The sequence below is a fragment of the Crocodylus porosus genome, unplaced genomic scaffold (genome assembly GCF_001723895.1).
Source record: "Crocodylus porosus isolate Cpor-Errol unplaced genomic scaffold, CroPor_comp1, whole genome shotgun sequence".
NCBI classification, from domain to species: Eukaryota; Metazoa; Chordata; order Crocodylia; family Crocodylidae; genus Crocodylus; species Crocodylus porosus.
In genome coordinates, this window is record NW_017728915.1 from 7,247,199 (window position 1) to 7,262,098 (window position 14,900).

Below are 14,900 nucleotides of genomic sequence, written 5' to 3' on the forward strand. Positions count from 1 at the left end.
AGATACACATCCAACCTTCTCTTGAATACCCCCAGGGTAGGGGAGAGCACCACCTCCCTTGGGAGCCCGTTCCAGACCTTGGCCACTCGAACTGATATATCTGAGCGCTTCTTATAGCATGAAGCATAGAAAGTAGTCTCCCTTAGTCAGCCACGTAAAGGGAGCAAGAAGGCCTGCCCAATCCATCTCAAGCATGTACTACAAGGCTGGCTATATCAGATAGCTTTATAAGGTAGAGAGGGTAGGCAAAGGGAGGGATACAAATCAGACAAGTAGCAAAAGAATAACCCTGAGCAAACAGAAACAGCTTGGTAGCCTCTTGATACGCGATTAGAGTACTGTACATTAAAATAAATACCTAGTTAAGTTTTGGGTAGGTTACTCACTTCCACATCCAGCAAATGAAGGAGAAATGCAGAGGTCCCTGTTTCTGTATGTGTGTTTTAAAATGTCTGCCTGTCTTCTTCCTGCAGCGACCCTCTTAAAAAGCCCTCCTGACCTCACCACCTGGACCCAGTCAAGGACAGATGTTAATTGATGCCAGTCAATGAATTTGAAAAACAGCAGAGTTACCTAGAGGAGTGACATGGGCTTAACCCCATGCCCCCATGTTGTGAGGTCAGAGCTCATAACAAGAGAGAGGTTAAATTCACACCCTCTTACCTGAGGCCAGTCATGTAGGGAGTAACCCAGGACAACCAGGTTGACAGACATGCGAGGGGGAGAGGGAAACAGACAACACAAAAAAGTGAGGAAGCTGGGATGAGGCTCTTTCACATGTACCGCTACAGACTGGGGGCTGACTGGCTGGGAAGCAGCTCTGCAGAAAAGGACCCAGGGGTTACAGTGGACAATAAGCTGAATATGAATTGGCTGGGTGCACTTGTTGCCAAAAAGGATAAGGACATACTGGGCTGCACTGGTAGGTGTGTTGCCAGCAGGTCAAAGGAAGTGATTATTCCCTCTATTCAGCACTGGTGAAGCACATCTGGAGTACTGTGTTCAGTTTTGGGCCCCTCACTACAGAAAAGCTGTGGACAAATTGGAGAGTCTAGTGGAGGGCAAGAAAATGGTTCAGGGGCTGGGGGACACAACTTGTGAGGAGAGGCTGAGAGAACTGGGCTTGTTTAGTCTGGAGAAGAGAAAACTGAGGGGGGGATTTAACTGTAATCTTCAACTACCTGAAGGGGGTTCGAAAGAAGATGGAGCTAAACTGTTTGCAGAGATGACAGAAGGAGCAATAGACTCAAGTTGCAGCAAGGAAAGTTTAGGTTAGGTATGAGGAAGAATTTTCTCTCTAGGAGGGTAGTAAAACACTGGAACAGGTTACCCAGAGGTAGTGGAAGCTCCATCCTTAGAGGCTTTTTAAGGCCCAGCTTGACAAAGCCCTGTCTGGAATGATCTCATTGGGGATGGTCCTGCTTTGACCTCCTGAGGTCCCTTCCAACCATAACTCTCTACAATTGTATAACAGTGATCGTTGGCCCTTGAGCAAGTCCAAGGAGCCAATGGACAGTGTTGTGACACTGCCTGGAGATATGAATGGGCTGGAGACAGGAAGACAGCCCCACAGCACCCAGGGTCCTCCTGGCAAGGACCTCCTTCGTGGTCCAAAAGGCATCCAAGGCAGCAGGAAGCTGCAGAATCACCGGTCTCTGCGGCACTGAACAGGCAGAGACTGCCTCAAGTTGTAAAGCAAGATCACAGGCAGGACGATCTCATTCATTGTCCCGCCGAGACACCCGCCTCCTCCCCGAGCCCCGGTGGGTCCCGACTGCAGTGTCTCAAAGCAGCGACGCAGGCAGGGCCGACCCCTACAAGCGCCGCCGCCCTGCCCGGCCCGGGCTCCCGCCCGCGGCCGCTGTTGCCGCGCTGCTCCGGGGCAGCGGAGGTCTCGGCTGCGGCCCTGCAGCGGCAGCTCGGGCCCCGCCATCGCCCGGCCCCGCGCCGCGCTCACCCGAGGGCACGTAGTCCTCATCCTCCGCTGAGCTGTAGTCCTCCGAGCCCGACATGCCGCTCCGCGCCGGGACCACAGAGACTCGGAAGACCAGGCTAGCGCAGCCTCCGCCCCAGAGGAGAACACTGCGGACGCGAGCAACCGCTCTGGTACCGCTGAACCATAGAGAAAAGGATGGAGTCCACGAAATCTGGAAGAAAGAGGCGGGACATCCGGAGGTAAAAGGAGGACTTACCGCAGCTGAAAGGCTCGGGTGGGGGCTTCCAGCATACCGCGCGGCGCCCACGTGACTTTTGCCAGCACCGCCCCCCGGCGACGCACCACCCCCGCCCTCCGGCAGCTCCAGCTCCGAGGGGGCGTGGCCCGCGTGGCCGGCGGAGACAGCTGATTGGAGGCGCGTCATGCCTGTCGGGACGGGGGGGGCGGGCTCGAGGAGACGCCGCGCGATGCGATTGGCACAAGCGCGCGGCGGCTTCTGGGGGCGGTGGCAGGGCTGGAGCCGAGATGGAGGGTGGCGAACCGGGCTGGCTCCTGCAGGAGATCCTGAGTCTGCGTCTCGTGCTCCGCGTAGGCAACGGCACCCTGTACTCCGGGCCGCTCGCCAGCTTCCCAGGTGCGCCCGTCCCCCTTTGGCCGTGCCGGGCGGAGCCGCCGGGAGCCTCGTGTGGCGGCCGTGGCTCCGCGCGCCGATGTCGAGACCTGCGCTCCCCGGGCTCCTGTGGGGCCGCCTGGCGGGCTCTGCTCCTGCTCGCCCTCAGCCCCCGCCAGCAGCATCTGGGAGCGCAGCCCCCGATGGGCATCGGGCGGCGGCTCGCGGGGTGGGAGCCAGCAGGGGCAGGCTTGGGCTGCCCTCAGTCTGTGGTAGGGACCCGCAAGCTGGAGCAGGCGCGGGCCAGCGAGCGTGGGGGTAGGGCTGGGGTTAGGAGGGGTGCGGCTGGGAGTTGAGCTCTGTCCTGGCTCTGGTAGGCCTAGGAGAGGCGCAGCCTGGGAGCTGGAGGACTGCAAATTGTCTGTTTTCATCTCAGTGGGGTGGACTGAACACAAGCAAGGTACTGTGGCCCTCACCTAAAGCAGCTTAACTTTGAGATGTGCGGAGGGCAGTTAGTATGAGGTAATGAACTTGATTGTGTGGATGCCGGTATTTCACATGCCTTTAGTGTGGTTTAGGTGTCACGTGTGACTTCGCCCTTCCTGGAGGAGCTGTGTTGCATGCTCAAGATAAGCCTGTGTGGGTGTACCCTGGCGTTTTCTCTTGTCACTTCACAACCCAGAATTGTTGAAAGCACTTCTGGACTTTAGTCTCCGCTTCAGAGTGGCCTGTAGCCTCAGGAGCCGGGGGCTGTGTCCCTGCACACTTTAGATTCTGGGTTCCAGTTACAGCTTGTTGTTTAGCATAGCTGTTCTCAGCCTTTTTTGACTCAAGGAGCCCAAATGGCAACTCTTAGCTTTCACTTGCCTCGTGACTATGGAAAAATAATAGAGCAGTTCCTTTGTTGCAGGGAACTCGTGGCAGGTCAGAGTGTTATTGACACTGGATTACTGTTTGAACTCTCTAGGCTTATCTTGTGAATTGCATGTAGGTGTTTGCACATCTAGTAGTGCTAATATTGCACTGCAACATTAAAAAGGACCTTGTGGCACCCTGGTTGAGGTTCACTGGCTTATTGCTTCCTTTTTTTTTTTTTCAATGCTTTGTCTTGTGCTGCTGCCTGTGGAGCCTTAGTGTATCCAGCTGTTGTCTTTGCATTCAAGAGTTGCACATGCAACCCAAAATCTGGTAATCCTTAACATTTTGATTGCTTGACTTCACAACTTAATTTTTTTATTTTAACATGGCTTTTTTACACGTAACAGTCATAATAGAATAGCAAAGTAGGACTGGAAGAGACCTCCAGTGGTCATCTATTCCAGCCACCTGCCAGAGGCAGGATCATCCCTATACAAATCATCATATACAAATCTATTGTCTAACTAGTAACACTACAAAGTCACCCTGATGCAACCACAAGGCATAACACCATAACCTGCCACAGGTAGGACAGGGGGACCACAGCAGTCGAGGGTTTTTATAATATGCTCTAGAGAGCCAAGGAAGAAACGCCACCCCCCTCACAGAGAAAGGCAAAACCTCCTACAGTCTCAAGAGGTAAATTTCTTTCCTGATACCAAATATGGCAATTGATCTGATCCTGATCCTGAACAGGGGGCAAGATGCTATCCAGGAACCTCTGGGTTAAAGTGTCAGCATACGCACACCCCAGGCAAAATCCCTAGCCTTGGCTGCAGCAGCAACCAGTACTTCTGGGAAAGGCAAAATCCCTGCCTCCTGACATGCGTAGCGAGTGCAGGGGAAAAATTCCTTTCCAGCCCCATCTGGTAACCAGCAAACCCAGAAGTATGGGAAATACCCATATAGATACTAGACATGTCTACTACTAGTTCAGGAGTGGGCAAGTATTTTGGCTGGAGGGCGGTGTAACAAGTTTTGGTGAGCTGTCAAGAGCTGCAAAGGTAGCTCCACCCCTTGACAGGTGCCATGTCCCTGGTTGCCATTTTGGAAGCAGAAATTCTGTCCCTAAGCCCTGACTTTTGCCATCTAAAGTCCCTCCCCTTGTCCCAGAAGTACTCCTTTTTGGAGGGGGAGGAGTTGCCATCTTGGAACAAGAAAAAAAAAATATATACTGAAAAAACAAATCTCTACTATAAGATTTTTATTTTATTCCAAAAAAAAATGTCCTGATCTTTGTGTGTTTGGATAGTGCAGGGGTTGTGCTAGGGGTAGTGCATAGTGGTAGGGGTACTTGGATCAGTCCTAGGGGGTACACATGGGCAGGGACTGAGTGCCGCCGCCTCTCAGAAGCTGGGGCGGGGCAAGGGCAGTGGCACTCCTGTGAGAGGCAGGGAAGCTTGCACACAGCGGCCACCATCGCCGCACACCAGCCTGGTGAGCTTCCCTGCCCTGCCCTGCCCTGGCCCTGCTGCTATGTGGTGGCAGTGCTCCATCCCAGCCTCCCCATTCAGCATTTGGCCACGCGCTACCCCCTCCACTTGTCATCCGGCCATGTGTTGCTGCTTACCACCCTCAGCGTTCAGCCATGCACTCCTCCTTCCTCCCCTCAACCTCCCCCCTGCTCGGCATCCAGCCACCAGGGGCACTTAAGCTAAAAAAGACTGAAAAACCCTGGCATAGTGTATCTAGAGGCAATTGCATAATAGCTCAAAATGGGTGCTTGTGTGTGGGAGATGTTTTTGTTGCAGGGGGAGGAGGGATGGTCCTCGGAGTCCCCAGAGTGTGAGAGTCCCTGGAGCTGCGTGCGGTGGCAAAGAGTAGGGCCAACTCCACCAGGCTTCATATCGTGCAGCTCCTGCACTCCCAACTGAGTCCCTGGCCTCACGTGGCTGCAGCATGTGGGGTAGCCTTACCCAGCCCCATAATGTACAGCTCCTGCCCAAGTCCTTGGCTGCACATGATAGCAGTGTGCGGGGCCAGCCTTGCCCAGCCCCATGACACAACTCCTGGCCAAGACCCCAGCCACACACGATGGCAGCTTTTGGGGCCAGCCCCATAGCGTGCAGCTTCTGCACTCCCACCTGAGACCCCTGCCTCATGTGGTAGCAGTGTGCAGGGCCAGTGCCCCCACAGCCTCATAGCACGCAGCTCAGGTGCTCCTGTAGTGTGTGGGGCCAGCCCAGCCTGGCCTGGCCCAGCCCCATAACATGCGACTCCCCATGCTCCTGGCCCTGGGCCAATGGGGCCCTTACCTGAATTTCCCCTCTGACAAAGAAGGAGGGGTAGGCAAGCAAAAGCAAAAGCTCTGCCAGGCAGAAGCTTCTCACCTCTAGCACTCCGTGGCTTGGGGCTGCGGTAAGGGTGTTTCCCTAGCTACCACAGCTGTTCCTCCTGCATAGAGGGGCAGCAAGAGCCAGGCCCTGTAACAAGTCTTTCCACTTATGTAGGGACTCTACAGGCTGGATGGAATTACCTGGTGGACTGGATCTGGCCATAGCTCATATTTTGCCCATCCCTGTTCTCCCGCAGGGAGCGGGGAGTGGGGTGGGCTCAGCTGTGTCGGGCAGGTGGTAGAAGCACTGGGAGGGCAGCTATAAGGGGGCTACAAGGAATTTCAGGGTGGCTATAGGCCCCCTTTCCCCCCTTGCTCTGGGCACTCCGTTCTGCTGCCTTTCCCTCTGGAGCCCTGCGCTGGCCGGGCGTCCCCTACCTGCCCCGCGACATGGGGCTACTGAGGGAAAGGCCTTGATCTGTTTTGTCTTTCCGTCCTCACAGACTTACCAGCAGGATGCTGTTCTCCAAGCTGCCCAGCTGCATTTCTGTAAATTGGCTATCAGCTTGGTATTGGCTGGTATGCCTGGTTAATAACTGGCTATTGGTATCAGCCAAGAAAGTCTTTATCAGTGCACCCCTAATGCTTTTTCAAGTACTAGGCCTGTACTTCTGTGTCATCACTTTTCCTCCCCTTTGACTGAATTGAGGCTTGTCTTTATACTCTTAATGATGAGAACCTTGTCTCCATATGTAGTTTTGCAGTACAGGCAGTCCTCGGACTTGCAACACAATTGGTCCCTGAAAACTGTATCTTAATTTAAAACGTTGCAACTCAGAACCAATTTTCTCATAAGAAACAATGTTATAAATGGGGGATTGGTTCCTGAAGGAAGGCCTGATACCTATTTTCACCAAAAATACCCCAGAATTTTGTACTTGAATAATAATAGATGAGTAATATAGCTACATTATTGTATTTATATTGTAAATAGCAATTATACTGATTTAGAAGGACTTCTTTGAGGTGACTTGGTTGGACTTTTTGAAGGGTTTTTGGCTGCAGGTTTTTCTGAAGTCTTGTCTGCTTTCTTAAAGAAAGTGTCCAAGGAAGTTTGGACAAATGTTCTCCAAGGAGATGAGCAATGCAGCGAACTTGTTCGCTGGTGTGGCACCGCATTGGATCAAGCACTGTAAAGTCGAAACTGATGTCATAAGGTTGAAACGGTGTCAATTTACAATGTTTCGCACTTACAACATTTATAAGTCAAGGACTGCCTGTATTTAGGACAATCAGAACAGTGTTTCTGATGGTAGCCTATAAGCTGGTATATTAAGAGTGGGAATGAAAAGCCTTATCTAAGTCTCAACGCACTGTCTTCTTCCCTTGCAGAAATGTGGTATGGTGTATTCCTGTGGGCACTGGTGTCCTCTCTCTCTTTCCATGTACCTGCAGGATTACTTGCACTCTTCACCCTCAGACATCACAAATATGGTAGGTTTATGTCTGTAAGCATCCTGTTGATGGGCATCGTGGGACCAATTACTGCTGGCATCTTAACAAGTATGTTAGACCTTCAAAAATACTAGTTTGACTAGTCAGGGTGTCTTCATTATTTCAGAAGTTTGCTAAATTGAAACATTCTTCATGATGGAAATATGGGCTAAGGTCTCAGAATAATGTCTCAGTCCCAGGAGCCTGAAAATATTAATCCTTTTCGTACAGTTCTTAAATACTTTGTCTTTAGTGCCACCTATTGCAGATTTCAAAACTAAGTGTATTTACTTTGGAACCAAACTATACCACTTAGCCATTTTCAAAGTTGAAACACAGTTAAAATATTTGTCCAGTTCTGGGTGCGTCCCTCCTTGGGTGGAGGGCCGCACCCAGAAAGTGGTGGTGGATGGGTCATTTTCGACCTGGAGGGATGAGGGCAGTGGTTCCCCAGGGCTCGGTTCTAGGGCCCGCACTGTTCAATATCTTCATCGGTGATTTGGACAAGGGGGTGAAAAGCACCCTGTTCAAATTTGCAGACGACACTAAGATGTGGGGAGAAGTGAGCACGTTAGAAGAGAGGGACAGGCTACAACTAGATCTGGAGAGGTTACAGGGGTGGGCAACTGAGAGTAGGATGGGTTTCAATACAGACAAGTGCAAGGTGTGCACCTGAGGAGGAAGAACTAGCACCATACCTACAGGCTGGGGAACTCCCTTCTTGTCAGTGCAGAGGGAGAAAAGGTTCTTAGTGTCACTGTTGATTCCAAGATGAACATGGGCCGACATTGTGGGGACACAGTCAGGAGGGCCAACCTTACCTTGTCATGCATCCACAGATGCATCGCGAGCAGGTCCAAGGCGGTGATCCTCCCCCTCTATGCGGCACTGGTCAGGCCGCAGCTGGAGTACTGTATCCAGTCCTGGGTGCCGCATTTCAGGAAGGATGTGGATAGCATTGAGAGGGTCCAAAGAAGGGGCCGCTCACATGATCAGGAGGCAGCAGGGCAGGCCCTATGTGGAGAGGCTATGGGACATGAACCTGTTCAGCCTTCACAAGAGAAGGCTGAGAGGGGATCTGGTGGCTGCCTATAAACTTGCCAAGGGGGACCAGCAGGCAATGGGAGGGTCCATGTTCCCCCAAGCACTACCAAGGGTAACAAGGAACGATGGCCATAAGTTGACTGAGAGTAGATTCAGGCTAGATATCAGGAGGAACTACTTCACTCTCAGGACAGCTAGGAGCTGGAACCAACTTCCAAGGGAAGTGGTGCTCGCCTCTGCTCTGGGGGTCTTCAAAAAGAGGCTAGACAGTCACCTAGCCGGGGTCATTTGACTCCAGTATCCTTTCCTGCCAAGGGGTCAGACTCGATGATCTGCTTGGGTCCCTTCTGACCCTACCAACTATGAAACTATGAAAGTAGACCTAATACAGTAAAAGGGGTCTTGGTTAGGTATGTAAGTTCCTGATATGCAGGTGTCTCTGATGTATTGAATAAGTAGAGTTTATCTGAACAAGTTGCAAACAGCCAGTTCAACAAGACCTTAGCAAAGTTCTGTAGTGAGGAATTTTATCTTAATTATTTTTTGTACTGTGGACATTTTCACCCTGGCACACATGAAATGGGCTGTAGTGCTTCCCTCCTGAAGATCCTATATGCTGGTCTGGCAAGTTAAAGCCTCGCCTAAGCCTAACAGCCCATTGGGCTAGCGTGAGTAAGGCTTTGTAGTTTCTAGTCAGTGGCATGACTAGCATTGTATCCAGCCACCTTTGACTCCCTAGCCTGAATGTCCAAATGCCTTTTTACAGTTGAATCAACTGCGGGGTGGCCTCCAAAAAACAAGGGAGAGCAGCTGGCTCCCTGCCACCACTGCTGTGAGAGGCCAAGGGAAGAGCTACCACTGTTGCAGGAACACCAGAAAAGACCCATTTCTGTGAGGCAAGCAGCAATAGGAAGGCCCAAACTCACAGGAACCTCAGAAAGAGCTCCTCTTCCCACTGTCAGAGCTCCTGCAAGAGCCTCTGTTCTTGCAGCAGCAAAGCTGGCACTGCCATCCTGGAAACATGGGGAAGAGCTGTGGATCATAGAGCCTGCCAGAGAGGTTCCTCCCTGGCTGGTGAGAGCACCTTTCAAGCAACTTGGTGGCTCTCCAGCCATGGAGCTGGAGCATTTGTACGCTCCCATAGTGCTATATTTTTCTACAGATGAACTGCTCTTCACAACTCTAGTCTTAACCAGCAGTACAAATCCATCTTTGAAAAAACACTGGCATGTCTCACTAAGTAGAGTCTGCTGTTCTACGCATTGATGAAGTGAACAGTTGGAGGGCAAAAAGATATCAGGAAGAGGGCAAAAAGATATCAGGAAGATTCAGGTCTAGCCAACTGATTTTTAAGATGTACTTGAAATGTTTGATTTAAATATCAATAACTGAAAGAATGACATAGCCAGGGCATTGTTTTTGATGCTACTTTTTATACGCACGATTATATGCAGTTTACTTAGAGGTTGGTGGGGGGCGGGTGTGAATCACTGTATGGGCAGTGGCATAGATCTCAAATCATAAATAATCAGATTGCAAGCTTGGCCCTTTAGGCCCATGCCCATAGTACAGTTATGTTTCTATCCCAAATTTGTCTAGCATGTTAATACCTTTTCTTTCTTCGAAACCAGGTGCTGCTATTGCTGGAGTTTACAGAGCTGCAGGAAAAAAAATGATCCCCTTTGAGGCCCTCATTTTAGGTGTGGGGCAGACATTCTGTGTGGTGGTGGTTTCATTTTTACGGATTTTAGCAACTCTGTAGCATTCCACGAGAGATCAAAGGACGAATAGGAAGAAGAGAATCTTGGTTACATGGCAGAGATAGTTGATGAATATTGCAACTTCTTGGTGTCTCAGGAGATAGCAGGGAGGTGTGATTCTAGATGTATCCAGGACACGTTTGCTTTTTCTCCAGCTACTTCAGTCACTAGGAAGGTTTGTTCCTGCTTCCAGTTTGGAAAGAGAAGCTAGACCTTGCTGACTCCAATCTGAAAAGCTGAAAAACAAATTGTTGCATTGAGGAACTTGTTTAAACTTTGTTGCTTTTGTACCTCATGCAAACCAGCACAGCAAAAACTCAATTTGATTGTCTGGTGGCACTGCTACATACATACTTCCTAAGGAAACAAGGAAGGCACTTCCGCCGATACTACTGCAAAGTCTGGATATCTTCAAACCGGAATATGCTGTTTTGTCAGTCTTCAGTCTGTTTGACTGGATTGAAATAGAAATCAACATGTTAACTGTTTATTTTGTTACATTTTGGTAATGCCAAGTGCCATGTTCTGTTTTTTGGAGAGGGGGGGAGAGAGGGTGCACTTGTTAGATTTCATTACAACTCTTGAAAGCAGCAAACTACAGTAACGGAGAGTAGCCAAAATGTAACAGAGTGGTTCTGCAGTTAAAATATTTGCAGCTGAATAATGTGACATTTTCAAAGTCCAGCAAGCACTTTCTACGTATTGTAACAAACCTTAAAAACACTCCATCTTTTTTTTTTTTAAATGTGAAAAAGCTTTTTATGATAAGGCTACTAACTTTTCTCTGTCCCCCTTTTTTCAACTATTAGATGTTATTTTTAGCAGCAAAGCAACAACATGAGAAATCATTGTGGATGCCTATGACTGAATAGCTGTGAATGTGAACAATGATGCAAGGGGCTCATTTGGATAAAGGGGCACTACTTAAATTTCTCTGTATAACCGCCTTTATGTATCTGCTGTTAAAGGTACAAGTGGTGGCTGAATAGAAGTTGCCCCAGCAATCAGTAGTTGGAAATTCCTGGTGTCTGTATATATTCTTCTAGATCTGCAGCCCTTTGGGCAGGGAGAGGAAGCCTGTTTTTACTGAGCTGTTCTCTGTCCAAGTACTTGGGTTCTTAAATGTTTACATTCATATAACAATTTGTAAAAGTGTATTTTGTAAAGCGCCAAGGCCTGTACATTTAGAACGTTGCACACAGCTTCCCTGGCTGTCTGCAGAATTGCCATTAAATCATATGCAAGCGTCAGTCGTGTCCCAGCTGGCTACTTGCCTGTGATTATTGCAGAATGTACAAATCCTGCCTGTACACTATTCTAAAGATCTGGCCTTGAAGTCTCTGAAATGTCATGGTAGTTTGGATGCCTGCTTGGTGAGCCAGAAGATTCCCAGGTGATTTGCCTTTCCTCATAGAAATATATTCAAAGCATTGCCTGAGCTACTGCTAGGAAATGTGACCTCTCTTCTGTATTTCTCTTTTCTAGATTATTTTAGAGTATCTCTTTGGTCTCTTCTCTGATGACAGAATGTGCTGTGTGCATTAAGGATGTCTGTCCCTTCTGGCAGGCTTGTTTATCCCCAATCCCGTAGAAACTAAGGATTAATGCCAAGGATTACTTTAAGACGTAGTCAGCTCTGACTTTGCCACAGTTTTTCATGGTGCTGTGATCCTTATTTACATTATTGATCCCCCTGATGGCATCTGTCAGAGGTATCCTTGAGCAGAACATCCAGTCCCCAGGAAACATTTTTAAATGTTTGTGTTTTTCTGTACTTGTTTTGTTACCAAACCAGATTGCCTTTTGCACTGAATTCCTACTTCATTTTATAATAACCTTTTGAACCCAGTGTCATCTAGGATTAAAGCACCACAAAGGGGGACAGGGATACGTTTGTCACATGAAAGTAAATATTCTGGTGGGATTTAACTGTTAATGATGGACTTGAGGCAAGTAAAGCAAACTGTTTCTCAGGAGTTAGTGAGAGCTAGAGTCTGTCTGAACTACAATAGTTAGTTTTAATCAAATAAAAACTTGTGCAATTTGATAAAGCCTTTATGTGTATATATATATTTTTAGCTACCCAGTATTAAAACTGTATATAGCTGCTGTTCTAGCACTGCACACCAAGTAACTTGTACACTGGAGCATCTAACTAGATTTTATGCGAACTAATCTATATAGGTCTACCACCGTTACTCTTGTGTTCACTCCTGTGGGGAGGTAGAGTGGGAGAAGGATACTTAAGTGTGGACTAACTTGACCACAACAGACTCCTTATAATAGATAAGAGCAGGAGTTAGAGACCGCTGTTTACTCTTTGCATGGACATCTTTTCCCTTCCCCACTCCTCATCTCAGATTGTTGCAGGGCACAGCCCATGTCCAAAATGCCTGGCTGTTTGCTTGGCTTACCATGGATTTTACTAAGTGCCCAATTCATTTATCTATAAAAGGCCTTGTGTTTCTTGCCATGACAGGTTGGGTAGATGTCATATCTTACTACCTTTTCTTATGGCTGTTACTAGAAACTGGTGGTCTGGGGCATTTGTTGTGCTCCACAGGTTTGTGTTTCACTTCTTGCTGTGTGAAATCCCTCAGTTGCATGGATCATGTACCAACCGGAAAGCCCAGACAGCAAAGGCGTAATTGTTGTGATGTTGAAGAGCAGAAGGTCTTGAGTGAGGGCAGACCAGGGCTTTAGGTGGAGCTAACTGTCTTCATCTCTTGTTGAATTAACAGTCTGAAATTGAGCGGGTTTGGTGGGGAACCTGTGATTGGCACCAAAAAGGAGCTTGCTGTCATAAGCCTCAGAGAACTTTTTGGCATCTTTTTTCCCTGCTGTGTGTTTTTTCACTTTCCTAAGGGCCAGATTTCATTATGGTTTTGACTGTTAATGCATGCTATGGTTTAGACCTAAATAAAACCATTTTTTAAAGAGCTAGAAAAAACAGCATGACTCAGTAAGTGGAAGACCTAAAATGTGTCTGGTTTCCTGCTTATTTAAGCTAAGTACCTTCTTTGGTCTATTTAGCTTGAAGACTTTGAATATGCATTTTTGAAATGGCTTGTGTTAAATCATATGTAGAGTACAATGGTCATTCATCTGAATTTGCCCAGGTCCTGTGAAGTTTTTGGGGACCTTGTAAAGGTGAATAATCAGACACTCACCAGTCATATCAACTGTGCAGACGTTTGGGTATGACTCCTCACTTTGTAGGTAATAGCCAAACATTTGTGTGGCTTTCTATAGTCTTTAGTGTTGGACATTCTTTACCTAATATTGAACTGTAGAGATCCACCGTGAGAAATCCTTCTTAGCCCTTCTTTTTGATTAAATCAGTCCAAGCTTACTGGGAGAGTAATTCTGATTTTGTAGTTTTATGTTCTCCCATTAGATCTGTTCATTCAATTTTTTAATGTCCCTTAAAATTTAATTTTCAGCAAGTATTAGAATCCTGGGGTTGGTTCTATAGCTGATATAGCTCCCTTGCAAGGAACGGGACTGCTGACTTTCACTAACTGATAATCTGGCCCTCAGCCTATACAAAAAGACAGTTGTTGGTGGGAGAGGTAGAGGACTGTAGAAGTTAATAGATAATATCAACATGTGATGAATCTGGCCAGCCTCAACTGTCAGCTTCTTGCTGAATCAGACTTTGTTTGCAAAGGCTCCTAAAGTCCCACTGCCTTCCCCTATATAGCTGCTGTTTATTTTTTTAAAAACAAGACACTGGTGATGGATAGAACAATTCATGCCTAGGAGAGAGTAGCCCTTCATCAGCCTGTTAAATGCCTGAAACTGTTGTGTTGGGCTCTTAAAATAAAATAAGGTTGTCTTGGTGCATTGCAGTTCTATCATGTCATGATCCAAAAATTAACACCTCCCCCCCGCAAAAAAAAAAAAATGTTATTAAAGGGCTGGTAGAAAAATGTGAAAGTGTAAGTGCCACTGACTCACCACTGCAGGTGAGATGCATCATATCAGGAGGGTCTGATTAAGGTCTTAATTGGAACAAAAAGCCTTGTAAGAGGCTACCTTCACTGAAGTTGTTTCCTAGAGTTGGAATCCATGGCCCTGCTTTTCCTGAATGTGCACAAACTGTGTGCTGGCTTGATTTAACTTTGTATCTCACTACTACAGCTAATGTGAACAAATCTTTGTATAATAGAATACAATGTAAAGCTAAATTTTATTTTTGTACTGACACTTCTAATTCTGGTGTTGACATTTACCAATAAATTATTTAACTATCTATATGAAATGATGCCGTATATATTCTGCTTGGTTGTGGGGGTGGGAGAATAGTAGAGCAGAAATCAGCAACCCCCAGCACGCATGCCAAGCATGGCATATGAGGCCATTTTGCTCAGCATACCACGGCTAGCCCTGGCTCTGGATAGCTGCTGCCAGTGACGGAGCCCAGGCTGCTCCCAGCAGGCAGCAGGGAAGCTGCAAGCCCTGCTGGGAGCAGCTTGGGCTCCATGACTGGCAGCAGCTAAAGAGAGCCAGGGTTGGCTGCAGCTGGGAGGCTACAAACAGCTGCACCGGGCTCTGGAGCCCAGGCATCAGCTCTGTACTGGCGCGCGTATGCACGTCTCGGAGCGGGCAGTGGAGGAGGGGCCTGAGGCAGCACAGCCCGTCTCTCCCCCACTCCTGGCACAGAGCTGGTGACTGGACTCCGGAGCCCAGCGCAGCTGTTTATAGGCAGCCTGGGCTCTGGGCAGCTGCAGCAAGCAGTGGGCAGGCTGCAAACAGCTGTGCTGGGCTCCACAGCTCTGGCATCAGCAGACAGCAAGGCAGGATAGCCTGCCCCAAGGTGCACGTGCAGTCGCTGCCAGCATAAAGCTGATGCTGGAGCTG

The 14,900-nt window shown here is 48.4% G+C and overlaps 2 protein-coding genes across 3 annotated transcripts in view; one reads left to right on the forward strand and one right to left on the reverse strand.

Moving 5' to 3' along the window:
• Positions 1–2,156, reverse strand: part of CFDP1 (craniofacial development protein 1) — a 136,368-nt gene extending 134,212 nt beyond the window's left edge. Inside the window, exon 1 of the mRNA XM_019535625.1 lies at positions 1,958–2,156. Coding sequence (XP_019391170.1) covers positions 1,958–2,012 — 55 coding nt within the window. The 5' untranslated portion in view covers positions 2,013–2,156. The remainder of the gene's footprint in view (positions 1–1,957) is intronic.
• Positions 2,157–2,440: 284 nt separating this feature from the next.
• TMEM170A (transmembrane protein 170A) lies at positions 2,441–14,292 on the forward strand. 2 transcript variants are annotated; one of them, XM_019535626.1, is made up of 3 exons: positions 2,441–2,570; positions 7,132–7,302; positions 9,909–14,292. In XM_019535626.1, exons 1-3 carry the CDS (start codon positions 2,462–2,464, stop codon positions 10,037–10,039), a joined length of 411 nt encoding a protein of 136 aa, XP_019391171.1. In that variant the 5' UTR covers positions 2,441–2,461; the 3' UTR covers positions 10,040–14,292. The 2 variants fall into 2 exon arrangements, with proteins under 2 accessions (XP_019391171.1, XP_019391172.1); XM_019535627.1 differs by having other exon boundaries at positions 7,132–7,233.
• Positions 14,293–14,900: the final 608 nt, after the last annotated feature.